At 34.9% G+C, this 16792-nt stretch overlaps 1 protein-coding gene across 1 annotated transcript; it reads left to right on the top strand.

Annotated features, from left to right (window-relative positions):
* The first annotated feature begins 2410 nt into the window (after positions 1–2410).
* LOC307100802 (hypoxanthine-guanine phosphoribosyltransferase-like) lies at positions 2411–3725 on the top strand. Its single transcript, XM_079773381.1, is given in 2 exon segments — positions 2411–2671; positions 2673–3725. Coding segments are annotated over 2 exon segments (657 nt in total). The 5' UTR covers positions 2411–2455; the 3' UTR covers positions 3114–3725.
* Positions 3726–16792: the final 13067 nt, after the last annotated feature.

Below are 16792 nucleotides of genomic sequence, written 5' to 3' on the forward strand. Positions count from 1 at the left end.
TACAAAAACATTTTACAATGGTTTCCTGTATAATGGCAAATATTTGATCATAAACAGAGACTATCTTTATTGAATAATCTACCCCCAAAATAGAATTATAACCACAGTAATACATCACACACCACTGGACAGTGATATATTCTGAGAGGTGTATAGTTAGGTGTATAGATGTATAGATTTTGTCATTGTGTGAACATAATAGAGTGTTCTTATAGAAACCTAGATGGTATGGCCTACTGCACACCTAGGCTGTATGGTCTAGCCAGTTGCTGCTAGGCTGTGAGTTTGTACAACATGTACTGCACAAAACAACATGAGACTAAATCTGGTGCAAGAGAACATGATGCGATCAAGAGAGACCGCAAACATGAGATGGATGAGGCTGCTGCCAGGGTAACACAGCATACTGTTTACAGCAAAATTTTTTTAATAAGTAGAAAGAGTAACTCTGAAATAATGATAAATTGTATAGTATAATAAATGCATAAAACTGTAATATAGTAATTTATTATCATTATCAAGTATCATGTACTGTGGGTGACTGTATATGTTGTACTGACAGTGCAGTGGGTTTGTTTACACCATGCAAATGCCATGTCTGAAAGAAGCAGAAGCAAACTAATGATAAATATGCCCAAGGCTTGTTCACAATTATTATTAATTAATCAAAAGCATAATAAAATGTACTATACAGTTAAAGTTTGGGGGAAAGCTACCTTTTTATATAAATAATTTGAGTGTATCAAAGAATGCCATTCTATTTAAAGCCAGCATTAAGTGTCCTTGTGACAAATCCCAAAATTGTTGGTCAAAGGATAGACAAAAAGCTTAGAGTGCACCTGTAACAGTAGCTAGAAACATGGAAATTAGTGCAGCTTTAAAATGCAATCATTCTCTGCAGGAAAAGGTCATAAATGAAGTTCATATCCTAGTAAGTGAAATTTAAAATAAACAGTTCAAGCTTCCAGAAGGATGCATCTTGACCACAGGGTCACACAGGGAACTTACTGGGAAGTTCATTAAAGAGAGTGCCAAGACTCACTCAAGAAGTAGTAATGGTGAAGGGGTTAAGAGGGAGAACTCTGAAATAAGACAGATTGGGTTCAAAGTTCAGCTCGGCAAATTTCTACTATGCAAGCTTAGTAAAATGTCTTCACTTCTGATGTCCTAATTTCTCCATATGTAAGATAGGAATGATAATAGTAACCAAAATCATGGGGGTGTTGTGAAAATATATGTGTTAATGGAGTGAAAGAAAATAGATTATTTAGTTGAGCCCCATCATTAAAAATATTGGCAGGCTGTGAAACACTCTGAGGATAGTCAATTAGGGGAGCAGCTGTCAGCACTTGGTATTTCTGATGTTTCCTCAGTAACTCCCCACTAGCTTGCAAAATAACATAGAAAACCATCTATTAGGTTGCACTGAATGCATTTCAAAAGGTATACCAATATCAGAAAATATGAAGAGAAAATGGATTTGACCATATAGAACTAAATATGAATGGCTAAGATACCATAATCAAGATTGGAAAAAAATGAAACATTAGAAAGAATTTGCAATAAATAAGATAAAAGAAGTTTGAACATCCCTAGTATATAAATCACAAAAGTCAGTTAAAATAAAAATAAAGAGATGAGCAAATACTTAATAAAATCTGGAATACAAATGAGCAAAAAGATACAAAAGTATTTCAACTTTATCATGAACCAAAAGTAAACATTAAAATCACTAATAAGCATTCATTAAAAATTACAGGAGATTTGACTTTAGGTGGTGAACACACAATGCAATATACAGATGATGTATTATAGAAATATACACTATAAACCTATGTAATTATATTAGCCAAAGTCACCCCAATACATTTAATTAAAAAAGAATGCCCTTCCCATCTTTTTTAATCTTTCTAATTAGTAAAGCAACCTTCGACACTCAAAAAGAAGAAAAATAATTAAAAATGGCAGAATTTTGAGACTAAGAACCAATAGAAAGGAAGCTATATAAGTCATTCTCATAGCTTGTTAACAGAAATGCAGAACTGATATAAACTTTCTAAATATCAACATGATAAAATAAAAACTCAAAAATGTGTGTCGAGGTATTCTATTATTAAAATTTGCAGTTAGAAAATCACCAACTTTACAATGTTCTTTACTATGTTGATACTTTGGAAAAAAGTAAACAAAATAAGAATACTTTAGGATAGGACTAATTAAATATATTGAAGAAAATTCACACAATGAAATAACTGTTACCTTTAAAATAACTATGTAAATCTGTATTTATTGGCATAGAAAGGAATGTATGATTTAGTGTTAAGTGCACAAAGCAGGTCATAACTGTGTAATATCATTTTTCTTTACACCACATAGAAACTGAGAACTAAGACAAAAAGGTAGGGGCTTCTTCCTCTTCAGGCTGCCCTCCGCCGGTGCGTTTGCCGGCTCCGTTATGGCGACTCGCAGCCCCAGCGTTGTGATTAGTGATGATGAACCAGGTTATGACCTAGATTTATTTTGTATACCTAATCATTATGTGGAGGATTTGGAAAAGGTGTTTATTCCTCATGGACTAATTATGGACAGGACCGAGCGGCTTGCTCGAGATGTGATGAAGGAGATGGGAGGCCATCTCATTGTAGCCCTCTGTGTGCTCAAGGGGGGGCTCTAAATTCTTTGCTGACCTGCTGGATTGCATCAAAGCACTGAACAGAAATAGTGATAGACCCATTCCTATGACTGTAGATTTTATCAGACTGAAGAGCTACTGTAATGACCAATCAACAGGGGACATAAAAGTGATTGGTGGAGATGATCTCTCAACTTTAACTGGAAAGAATGTCTTGACTGTTGAAGATATAATTGACACTGGCAAAACAATGCAAACCTTGCTCTCCTTGGTCAAGCAGCATAATCCGAAGATGGTCAAGGTCGCAAGCTTTCTGGTAAAAAGGACCCCTCGAAGTGTTGGATATAGACCAGACTTTGTTGAATTTGAAATTCCAGACAAGTTCGTTGTAGGATATGCCCTTGACTATAATGAATACTTCAGGGATTTGAACCATGTTTGTGTTATAAGTGAAACTGGAAAAGCAAAATGCAAAGCCTAAGATGAGAGTTCAAGTTGAGTTTGGAAACATCTGAAGTCCTATTGAAATCACCAGTAAAGTTATCTGATGTCCTAGTTCTGTGGCCAGCTGCTTAGTAGAGCTTATTGCATGTATCTTATAAGAATTTTATCTGTTTTGTAATTTAGAAATGTCAGTTGCTGCATTCCTGAACTCTTTATTTGCACTATGAGCCTAAAGACTATCAGTTTCCTTTGGGTGGATTGTTATTTGACTTGTGAATGAAAAATCTCTTAAACCACACCACTATTGAATGAAAATATTGAAATTGTATCTGTAAGAAACATTTAAAGAGAAGATATATTAGTTTTTAATTGGTATTTTAATCTTTATATATTCAGGAAAGTACATAAGTGATTGAATATTGTTAATTATACCACTGTGTGTTTAGAAAAGTAAAAAGCAGTCAGGTTTTGTATCTAAGACAGCACTTAAGAGATATTGTTATATCAGATAAACCAAATGTCCTGGAATTCTTTAAGTAGTGTTTCAGTATTATTAACTGTATTTTCACACTTGTTCACATTATTTTCGGTGAATCTTTGTCAACAGTTCCTTTTAAATACAAATCAATAAATTCCAGAATAACATTACCATTTTTTTAATTCATCAGTGTAAAAATCCTTAAAATAAAGGCTGTCTCTTTAAAAGAAAAAAAGAAAGGAAAGAGGAAAAGGGAGACAGAAAAAAGTAGATAAGTGGACATTAAAATTAGATTGAGTAGACACACATGATTTATTTTTTCTTCACTATACTTTCCTTTATTTTCAATAGTTTTAAATGGGAACATATTTACATATTTGGCTGAAAATAAAACCATTTCCATTAACATATATTCAACAGCCTTTCTGGGTAAAATAATCCTCTAGATTGGAACATAGCAGCTGTGTCCAAAGAATCTCAATGTGGTTGCTGAAAAGTAACAGAACAGTGCTTGCCTCCTTTCAACTATGAGGCGGTGATCCTTTAAAACACAGTCTAAGATGGTTCATCTTCCTGGAATGTCATTTTGCTCAAGGATTTGGAAAAATAAATGATTTTTTTTTTTTTGCTGTTAAAATGTTTTTGGAATAACATTTAAGAAGCATCTTGTCTCAAAAAATACATCCTACTGAATTTTTTCCAAATGCATTAATTAGCATGACTTAGAAGAAAAACACACCAATGGTGTTTACTCTTTGAAAATTCATATTTTAGACACATTGATAATGACAATGGAATTAATTTTGAACACCTGCTTAAGTAAATATATATTGCTAAGGCAAGTTTTTAAAGCAGGCTCAAATGATCAATATCTCTCATGAAGAAACAATTAGAAACAAAACCACAAATGGTTTTTAAAAACTGGTTTAATGTAACTGAAAAGATTTTAATGGAAAGAAGTTCAGAAAATTTTTACATTTAGTGGATTTCATTTTCAGGGCTAAACTATTTTTGCAAGTAGCAACGAAATGCAGAAAATTAAGTTTACAAATGGATAAAGGAAGTTGATTGCAGAGCAGATGAATTATTTGGGATGCTTAGTTTACTTACATATTTACAAAATATACAATTATTAGGCATCTTTATCCACAGAGAAAGTGTTTTGATAAGTATTTCCTCGAAAGAAGAAAACAGGTGGAGTGACTAGTAGATCAGAGAGTATTTTCATGTGCCAAACAATTTTCAACACACTTTCTCGGAACAACTTTTCCACTTTGAAACCAATTTCACTAGTTTTTAACCTCTCTGAAAGCTACAATAAATAGTTAGTATACAAAATGATACATTAATGTTGATGTTGGGATTCAGTACTTTAAGATCCTAGCTGAATCATGTTAGTCAAGGTACTATTCATGAGATCTTCGTTGGATGATTTAGGAAGTGTGTGTTGAATAAATAAACTGCTCTAATCATCTCACTCCTCAACCCTGGTCCCTCTCACCTTAAGCTTCCAGTAGAGGTTAGAAGACATCATTTGCACCAACTTTCTTACTGCTCAACATGCAATTTGGCTAAGTTGCTCCCCTTTACTTTGCAGAATGTTATATAAATAATTTATAATCAGAAATACTATTAAACTGTTTTTGTAACCCTAAGGTTCCTTAAAGAGAATATATATATTTTTATGTGTTCCCTGACACTTTGTTTCTTTCTGTGTCACAGTGAGCACAGTGGCTAAAGTTACATTATTAGTGTAATCCCTAAATTTTTCTTGTAAATAGCAGATACTATTCCCTCCCACATCTTTTTGTTGTTGTTTGTTTGTTTGTTTTTGCCTTTTCCTAGACTAATCATTTTACTACTTGACTTAAAATTCAAAAGATATAACAATCTGTGACTTTAGGCAATTCATTTAATGATGTTAGTTATCTGTATCAGTAAATGAAGAATAAGTGTGGCCAGATTATAGAGTTCTTAAGACAATTAAGTTGAATAATGTACTCGAAAATACTTCATAAATTATAACCATCAAAATAGGTTGGCAATATCATATGTTTTCTGCCTTTGCAGTTTCGTTTTATTCTGTGATCTAAGTATTATTTTTATAGACTTTTATACTATTGTTGTGTAACACCTTATATTAAAAGCTATTCCCTATTTTACTCATGTATGAGACTGTAGACAGGATATGACATTTCATTCAGAAGTACTGAATGAAACACCACCACTGTTGTCTAGTTCTGGTTTTTCACTTTAGTAAGTTGCTTATTGAGAAGAATGATTTCACATGAAAAATGACTAGACTTTTATCAGTTATGCTTCCACAAAGAATATTTAAAAAGCAGTCCTTTAGAAGATGATGTGGGTTATTTATAACTTCCCATATTCCTTTCGCCGTAATGCCAACACAATATATGATATTTTATAACCCCTGTAATTTCCATTATCAGTCTGCAACTCTGCATTTCTTTCTTTGTTGACTCGTATATTTGAAAATTATTTATTCATCCCAAGATATATCCATGCAATTGAAAGAAAAGAATAATGTCAAGGCTGAGCATGAGTAAAAGTGACTCCTTAAAAGGCACATAAATCTCTTCTTTTTCTCCCCATGTCTTGAATTAGTACCAAAGTTTTAGAATAACTTTTGCAAATACCTAAAGATGATTTCTATGAGTGAAGAGTCTACTTTCTTTTCTACCTTTATAATTCCACTTCATCCTCAATTCCAAGGATGGTTTAGCTATGCTGTAAATGTTTCATCATTTTTTTGAGATTTCCCATGGAAGATGGAATTATTCTCATTCAGATTTTTATTTGTTTTTGTAAACTTAGTATTTCACATGAATTTCTTTTGAGGAGAACATACTAGGATGTCTTTTTTCAAGAATATCGTTTCTCTAAACTTCCTTAGCTTTTATCTTGTTTGTTTCTTCCTAAAACAACTGGTTTCATTTGAATAGTTCAAATTACTATCCATGCCATTGAAGGTCACCATCCTCCAGCATATTTCCTTGAGAACTTTCCAGTTTCAAATATTGTGTTTATAAGGCTATAATTGACTTTCAAAATTAATAATGCTATTATACTATTTAGTAACAGAGCATTCGAGGAACACTGGGATCAAGGATTGTTTCTGTGTATAAGGTATTCTGTGGCAGTAAGAATCTGTCTGCACACTGACATTGAACTGACTCTGCAACACAAATGAATTAGTCTAACTTGCTGTTTATTATCTTCATAAAAGAGAGCTATATATTTGCTAGCAAAAGCACTAGCCTGTATTTGACTATTCTTAGCATTGAGATGACCTCCCTGCATGAAGCTAACATAATTTTCCAGTCACAGATGCTGTCTAAGTGTTAACATATGCATGCCTAAATCAAACCCATTTCCTAATTTGTTATGAACCACCGATATATAGGTGAGCAGAAGAGAATTTCAGGATACTAGCCATCTATAAATGTTAATGGAGACAACATACATCATAAACTTTTCAGTAGTGGGAATCACAAAAATAAAGGCCTGAAAGACAGTGGGTTTCACATGGAATATACAAGTATTACGTATTGTTGGGCAGACAAAGAAGAAGAAGAACATTAGATTTAATCTAACAGTTATGAGGCAGCTCCCATGCACAAGACATTTGATAAGAAAATAAAGTGAATGTATGATAAAGAGATACTGCCTCTGCTCCTAAGAAAATTATGGGGAGATAAAGAGGTAATCAATCCATGAAACTTCACATTGTACCACAATGAAATCTACCATAAAGTTGCTAAACAAGTGAAACAAAAGCAGGGAATGGGGAAAATATATATTACTTACAGCAGGGATTTTCAACATTTTTCACTTTATGGCACACAAACTAATTACTAAAATTCTATAGCACACCAAAAAAAACCCCTATTTTTGCTGATCTGACAAAAAATAGTAGGTATAATTCTAATTCATTCACACTGGAGGGCTATTGCTGTGTTGGCTGTTGTCATTTTTTGAAATTTGAGAAGCCAAGGAAAAAGAGGTCAGAGCCCCTGACTATAGTCAGATATTACATGTTTTAAAACTTCTCGCAACACATCGGTTTAAAATCGCTTACTTACAGAATCAGGAAAGTCTGGAGACTTGTGCACGGATGAGATTCCCACCAGCAGAGGTGGAAAAGATAGACTTTTTAAAGACAATAGTATGAAGACAGGAACAGAACTGACAACATACAGTGAGCATTTAGGAATGATGAGAAATCATGAATGCTTTAGAAAATGGTATATAAATGACAGGAGTTTCTGATCAGATTATGAGGAAAAACTTCAATGATATTCGATGATAATGTATGAATTTGTATTCAAACATTTTTTAAAACAGGAAAGTTAATGGTCAGAATTATGCTACAAAAATCCCATTCGGAGGCCCAAAGGTGGATTGAATGAAACACTGTGAAAAAGGAATGCATTCAAGACACAATTAGAATAATCTAAATGAGACATAATGAACCCTAGCCAGTTTGGCTCAGTGGATAGAGCATGGGCCTGCAGACTGAAGGGCCCAGGGTTCAATTCCAGTCAAGGGCGTGTGCCTGGTTGTAGACTCAATCCTAAGTGTGGGCGTGCAGAAGATGGCGAATCAAGGATTCTCTCTCATCATTGATGTTTCTGTCTCTCTCTCTCTCTCTCTCTTCCTTTCTGAAATCAATAAAAATATTTTTTTAAAAAGAGACATAATGAAAACTTTAATAAGAAAAATAGCAGGTTGCACTGCAGTTACACATGTTAAACTTGACACATTATTTAATTACCTTTTTAGACACCATTGAAATGATAGTAAAGGAATTTTTTAAAAAGTGTAAATCAATAAGGTCAATGATATTGGGAGAGAAGACAATATATATTTTGACAGATACATGGCAGATGGAAGATGGCTTTACAACCAAAAGGATAATGAAGGAAGGATGGCATGAATCTGCAAGTGAATATAAAGAAAAGATTTCTCTCCTCAACCATGCACAGAATTCAGTTCACAATGTTTCCAGTGTAAGGCAAGAATATTGGAATTTAATTTCTAAACAATACCAAAATAGAAAGGTTTAGAATTTAGGAACATTAGGTTTGTGAGGGAGTAATGTTGAAGAGCAGGCCAATAACAAAATGGGTTAATTGGAGGGCCATCCATGCAGTATAAGTTAATAGGAATGACTAGAAAAATTACAGACATTTAAAATTAGGTAAAATACTTAAATGACCAATTCAGGAAGTCTAACATCCAAGTAATTGAGATGTGCAGAAAGAGATACCAGAGCAAATAGAAGGAGGGAAATTATCAAAGACACAACACAGGAAAATTTTCCATAATTGAAAAAAATGAGTGTTCAAAGTAAAATAGCCCATGTTCAGACAAACATGAAATTACCAACATGAGGAGCACAACATTAACATTTTGAAGGATAAAGGGAAAAGGGATAAACAATAAATAAGTACTCTAAAATCTTCCCAAGAGATTAATAGTAGTATAGGACATAAATAAAAGAATAAGAAAAAAATGTCATTGAACTTCTCAATAATGAGACTATATCAAGAGAACAGGGCTTGTGAGCTGTAGGACTAAGAGAAAGTTGTGTATGTGAGAAACCCGTGAAGGGTAGTTGAGTCAACCAACTGAGACCATACTAGAACAGCATGTTCTAAGCTAACCTAGAAAGATAACATCACTATATGAATAACCTTAGCCAAGGTCAACCAAGTTCCCTCAGCAGCTGTCCCAGCCAACCTAGATCCTAAAGAAAAATTTTAATTTTCATATATACATACACACACACACACACACACACAGAGAGAGAGAGAGAGAGAGAGAGAGAGAGAGAGAGAGAGAGAGAGAGGCTAAAATGGGTTAGTCTATGGGGAGTGCAACTGAGAGGTGCATTGAGTAAGCTTTCTTTCATTATAGACTTTTAGTAGTAATTGACTTATTTTAAAATCATGGGCATGCTTTACATTTTTGAAATGATAGACAGGGGTCTACATAGATAGTTTTATGCCAATAGTGTTTTACTGTTTAAGCTGTTGCTATTTTGTTTGATTTCAATGAGAAAGGAAAAGTAAAAGTCTACAAATATGCTTGGATTGGATTGGGGTGTGTGTGAATATTAATTCTGTTTACTGGGCTGAAAACGTAAGGGTCTAGAATAATAAGTAGCTGACAGGAACCTGGCATCCTCAGGAAGAAGGACAGTTTTCTGTTAGGGCTCACTGGAATTGATTTAGTTTGTTTTCTAAGGAGCAGAGCTTCCTGGACAGAGCACAGATCACTGTGGGTAGGGGAGTTTTTGGAGACAAAAGTTGACAGTAAGGATTGCTTTTTTGCCTTTGACTAAGAAACTAGGCATGAAAGGTCCGGATCAACTTAACTGCCTTTCCAACCCTGAACCCATCTCTGTTTAAAGTATTTTTAGGTGTGAGAATTGAAAACCCTAGATTTTTCTGGGCCTGAAGTTCTGCAGAAATTTTACAAAGAAAGAGCCCACCATGAAAATGTAAATGTTAGCTCAGGCTAATGTCAGTGTTGCCTACACTGAAATATATGATGCTGAATTAATAAGCTGGTGTCTGTGCATGAATGCGAGGCTTAGAGCTGCAATTCAAGGAAAATGCTTCTTTTAGATGGTGAAAATAGATGCTTTCCCTTTATCTGAGGAGTATATGGGAAGAAAATGCATGATTGGAAATTCAAACATATCATTTAAAATAAAACGAAGTTAGATTTAAAAATCTCATTTAACTATTGGATAAAACTTTTAAGTATAGTGTGATGTAAATGTGCCCAAGTAAATCACTATGCTTTGATGGAGCAGAGATTATAATTTAAAGTAAACTCATTTCTTAATCCCTTCACCTTTTTCAGGTTAAGCAAACAAAAACAAAAACAAAAAACCTCTTAGACACAGACAATAGTGTGATGATTACCAGAGGGAAAAAGGGAGTGTGTGTGTGTGGGGGGGACATAGGGGAGATAAATGATGATGGAAGGAGACTTGACTTGGGCTGGTGAACACACAATACAATATATAAATGATGTATTATAGAATTGTACACCTGAAACCTATATAATTTTATTAATCAATATCACCCCAATAAATTCAGTAAAAATTAAAAATAAACCCATTTCTTCTTCTGTAGAAAACAGATATTACACAAGAGATAAATGAGCTAACAACACAGTCCTTAAGTGAGAATAAAATGTCCAATGATTCTGTATTGAGAATATATTGACAATAACTTCAAGTGTATCAGCCCCTCCTAATCTCCTGCACCATCCCAGGCACATAAAGAAGGCTTCCATATCAGTAAGCATAGGAGCATACAAGCTCAAGACAAATCAAATTTCCATTGTCCACATTCCCACCTAGAGTCCTCACATAGACACTGCTGAATAAGAAGAGTGATTTATCTGCCCACGCCCACTCATTTTAAATCACACTGTGAGCACTCCATCCTGTATGCATGTGAGTATGCTTGTTTGTATTAAAAACCACTACTAATCTGTTTCATTTTTTATTAACCCATATTTGATAGTCCAATTTCTGTAATTCAAATTGATCTTCTGTAAATTCTTAAACTAGCCAATGCTCTTCAACAACTTACACTTTGGCAATGTATCATCTAGTTACACAAAAAGCAATGAGTGATTGTACTACTTGTAACATATTAAGTGCTAGCCTGTGATTTCCTATGAGAGCAATGTGGAAAACCATGGATATTTGTTTTCCTAGTAAGACATTTGATGAGATCCTTATTCCTGCAAGTTACAGTGGATGCCACAGGCTGAAGTCAACTAATGTTTATTATTCCGTATTGTGAGAAAATAAAAGATGATCTGTTACTATATGTAATTCTATATACGTACATTAAAGGCAGAATTGAAAGTATTCTTCTTCTTTTGCTGTAATAATGTTGAAAAATTATGACCATAAGAACTCAGGTTGAAGGTAAAAAACATCAGGTCTGAGTATATATGAAAGTGCAGAACCAATAATTTCTGTCAATGAGATTGGGAGAATTAAAAAGAAACAGGACTTATTTGGGCTAACAGTTTTTCATGGATGTAGAATATGTACAGAGAGAAGGTAACCCATTATCCAATCGCATGACCTGAGCAGAGTTAAGAAGCCACAGATGATGCAGGACACATATCAAACCATCAAAACTCACATAAAAATTATATAAATTTTGTCCTAGCCGGCTTGGCTCAGTGGATAGGGCGTCAGCCTGCAGACTGAAGGGTCCTAGGTTCAATTCCGGCCAAAGGCACATGCTGGGTTGCGGGCTTGATCCCCCCAGTAGGGGGCGTGCAGGAGGCAGCCGATCAATGATTCTCTCTCATCATTGACGTTTCTATCTCTCTCTCACCTTCTCCTTCTCTGAAATCAATAAAGAAATACATTTTAAAAAATTATATAAATTTTAATATAAAACATAAAAGTGAAAATTTGTGATGTTTTATTTTTGCTTCTGAGATCAGAATAATACACCAATCTTAACCTGGCTTAAAATATACCTGAATTTAACATGAAGTTTCCATGAGTATGCTGGAAATTCTTGGTTTTGCCTCATTAAGTGTATGGCCATGAAGCATAAGTGAATCATTACATCATTGTGTAAAGGACTTCCTCAAGATCCCTGTGGTTTTGTACATTTATCATCCTGGATATAATCACAATCGTTGGATATTTCAAGCTCTGGATTTTCAAACTTTAAATGTATAAGAGCTGTTGATACAGTGTTGCTTAGTCACTCTCTATTTCTAGGATCTATGAAAGAGGTGAGCAGGAGAACCTACAATAAGACATGGCTTACTAGTTTTACTTTTGGACTTGGCGGCCCTTCTTAATTATACTCATATTTTCTTTTCAAGGGCTAATTACAATTACTTTAAACATTGGCATGGGTGGATGAAGGAACCACCATTGAGTGGTGTTGCCTGGCATATGTAGAACTTGTCATCTGTGAATATGGTATCATATATATATATATATATATATATATATATATATATATATATTCCTATTTTGAGAAAAAAGAAAAAGTAAAAACTCATAGGATCTGATATGATAACGGGAGTGAAATAATGATGACAATAATGGGGGAAGTGGCAGAAATATCACACAAGGAATTTTCAAAAGCACTAATTTATACTCTGAAATACTAGTTCTTATCACACTATTTAAAAGTATCCAAATGTGCCCTTATCATTGAGAATGCCATATGACATTTATATTAGGAATTCTTGACTCTCTCTGCTCTGTTCTACATATATTTAGATGAAACGACTATGAGCTGTGTGAACTACAAAACATCCATGTTCACAAAGAGTTCAATCACAGAGGAGGAAAATTTGCCAATTCCTCTAAGCTTGAACAACTTAAGGTCAAAGCAAAAAGCTAAAGGAACTACATTATGAGATTATTTTATTAAAAAGAAAATAAACTATCATTGTTTAGCTTTTAAAGCTTTGATGACACCCACTCTCCTTCACTTCCTTGCAATAATTTGGCTTTCTTTAGTTTTTATCTATTCTAGCTTTCCCACAGTTCAACACTGACAATCCTTATGATTAAACCATGGTTAAAATGTGGAGGTTTTCATGATGTACCACTCTTCCTTTTAACCAAGATTTACTTGATATTTTCAATCATGGGGTATGGATAGATGGAGATTTTTAAAATATTGTATCTTTAGTTTCTTTTGTATCAAAGAGGTTGCATTCACCAACACATTTTCATAAGGTGAAAAAATAAGCAAGCCCACATAAGAGAGAGGAAAGTCTGCTAGGTCAGGCCATAAAAGAGCATTTTAATGATTCATCAGAAATTGGAAACTGGTCTTTCTCTGACAGTCTGAGGATTTACCATTCTCCAGGATTAATTAAGTTTCTGTACAGAAAAGATAAAACTGACAACACAAGAATCTGGAAAACTAGTTTAAAATTTGTTTTTAAACTTGCTTTTTTTTTTCCTATCTTGATCTCAAACTATATTTCTCCTGCCGTAGTTGACTTAATGCAAACTTAATGGACAGCATGGAGCACAATATGTCTTCACAATAACAGTGTTTACAGAACAAATTGCTCCATTTCTGCTACTGGAAATCAACGTTCAGAGGGATTCTGAGCATTAGGAAATGTACAAAGTGAAGGCACTTTTAAATATTCAGGGTACTTTTGCTATGTATTAAGTAATCTCATGATTTTTCTCATTTTCTCCCTAATTCTTTTCTAGTCCACATATTTCTGAGTACCCCAATAGGCCAATTAAAAATATATTGAGATATGTACAGATATGTTCATTTAGAAAAAAATACAAGCGATAACTATTTAAATTATCAGATGCTTTTTGTATCCTTCAAATTGCCTTCATAATGAGTATAATCCTATATAATAAAAGCCTAATATGCAAATTGTCCCCTCGACCAGGAGTTCGACTGGGAATTCGACTGCTCTCTATGATGTGTGCTGATCACCAAGGGGTGGTGTGGAACATGGTGGGCATCAGTGATGAGGCACTGCTGGCCCCAATGCACTTCCGGGTGAACCGGGCTGCAGCCTCCAGGACTGCAGGGGCCAGTCAGGCTCCCAGTGAGTTTGTGCAGGCGCTGGTCTGCAAGGCTGGGAGAGAGCGCGCTGCCCGCCTGGCTTCCGTGTGGTGCTGCTGGGCAGCCCAGAGGCCCACGCTGTGCCCTGGCCAGCAGTGTCTGGCTGCGCTCACCGCATCTCCGCATGGGGACTTGGGCACCATGACTCAGGTGGAGGGGCGCGCACAAGCGTCTGGGGGCCCAGGTGCTGCCCAGGGCCCAGAGGTCAGCTGGGACCTGCCCTTTCACACCAGACGCTCACACTTCGATCACCGGCCAGGCCTAGGGACTGCACCCATGCACAAATTTTGTACACCAGGCCTCTAGTATCTAAATAACCTTTAAAATAATATCAGTATCGAGTGTTTTATATTAATAACACTTTAGAAACCATAAGCCAACAGAGTAAAAATGATCAATGCTATTATTATAATATTGTCTATCTAAGCTCTTTACCATATAGCAAGTATAATTAATAGGTTTAAGGTAATGTAACAACAGTGTGGTTTCCTATGGTGCTAGGTTAAAATGGAATGTGAGGCTGTCTTTTTCTTTAATGACTGAATGCAAAGATTGATAAGTAATACCTGCTATGGGAGAGAAGTAATAGCACTTCTTCAGATTTGTCATTTCTGATTAAAGTTATGCTTATAGTGATTTATTATATGGAAAGTAAATGATATGTGATCAGTTTCTACTAAAAATATTTCTATATTGGCCACAATATTTTCACTGGTGCTTTTCTCTGTGCCTTCAAATATCTGTTGATTCAATTCAATAGAAAACTTCATTCACCTGTACCCGTGGCTCTAGTCTGGTAATTTTTATTTGTTTGTTTGTTTGTTTTAAGGGAGAATTTCTAGTAGACATTTTATTGACATGTTACTAGTACATTGAGTAACTATCACATTGAGTAACAATGACTCATGGGATGTGATCATAATGTGACTCGCTTTTGTCACCCACTGTGTCTTTACATTGGCCTGGTGGGATTGTTTTTTTTCTTTTTTAAAATTTTATTTTTAATGTTAACAGTATTATCCTGGTAGTTTTTATTACCTGGATCCACACTACCTTCAAAAAAATGCAATGCCTCCATCTCAACCATTCTCTACAGCTCTCCATCAGTCATTTCTCGTTGACTTCATGAAGAATCTACACCTGGATTGCCATGTTTTACCCCACTGATTGGCCCTCTGTGAAAGTCATGCTTAGGTCCTACGATCTCTCATTTGAAACAGACTACATTACAGAGTATACAGGCTATCTGGAAGGTCAGCTTCCTTCCCCAACATTCTGTCTCTTCCCCCAATTTCAACGTTTTGTTTCTTTGTACTCATCCTTACATCTTGCTCTGCTAAACCAGAGAGAACAATACATCCATCTTATTCTCTACAGCCTGTTTTCTAACTGTACTTTCGATCCCATCTCCTCCTGCTTCTTCATGACCTGCTGCGTAAATTTCCTACTCACCCTTGTCTCCATTTCTACCATCATCTTGTTCTCAGCAAATAAACATTCTCAAATGGACTCCCTCTTAAAAACCATAGCCACAACCACAGAAATAGCTCCCTAGACTTTAAATGTTACTCTAGTTAGAGGCCTGTCTCCCACCTTCCTTTCTCAGGCAAACTTTTCCAAAGTGGAGTTTGTATTATCTGATTCACAAAAGAGTCAGTCCATCATGATGTGGACAATAATGAGCCTGGTAGTCAGTATGGGCTGGAATCCTGTGCAACCAATTCCTTGTCATATAATACTGCATTGGGCAAGTTATATAAACTGTCTTTGAAAGTTTCTATAGCTATAAAAGGAGATAATGCATGCTTAATTAGGATTGTGAGAACCAAATTATTTAAATTATGTAAGGATTTCAGTATACACAAAAGATGGCTTTTGTATTGAGTTTATTCTTCTTTATTTTTTCCACATCTTTTGTCCATTCCTAGTAGTGCCTTCAGTCAGACTTCCAACATTTCCCACCTCAATTATTCAACAACTTCCTAGTTTCTATTATTGCCTACAATCAACTGGTTCTAACCTGTTTCTTCAACCAACTACCAACATGTTTATTATTCTCAAAATAAATCTTCCTTGTTACCAACCTGGTGAGCATTTTGAAAGGATTCTCATTACCAAGCAGGATCTTTGGGCAATTTTTATAAAACACTGCATTACAGGTTGGATTCCTATCTATTCTGCATAAGGCCCATTATTATTGGCCACATGATGTTGCACCATACTGAACTTCTACTGAAGTTTCCAAACATGGAACTTTCTCTTGTTGTATTGTCCTTATAGATGATTCTCCAGCTAGTGATTGGTGAAAATCAGGTTTCCCCTCTACTAGTAATCCTAATGGTATTATACACATTTAGATATTGGGTAAATATTCTGGAAATGGCAACATCTTTATGTTACTTTTGTCCCAGATAGTTTTACAAGGTGACTTGTGTATTTTGGAGAATACTGGTGATGTAAATCAAATATAGAGACACAGTTCCCAAATAGTCACTGTAAATGGGTACAAATCAGGAATGAAATCATTACTAAATTTTATATTCTTAATCAAAACATTTTTACAAAACCATCATCTCTTTCACCAAAGCTGACACTGTA

This window comes from Cnephaeus nilssonii (genome assembly GCF_951640355.1).
Source record: "Cnephaeus nilssonii genome assembly, chromosome: 5".
Lineage (NCBI taxonomy): Eukaryota > Metazoa > Chordata > Mammalia > Chiroptera > Vespertilionidae > Cnephaeus > Cnephaeus nilssonii.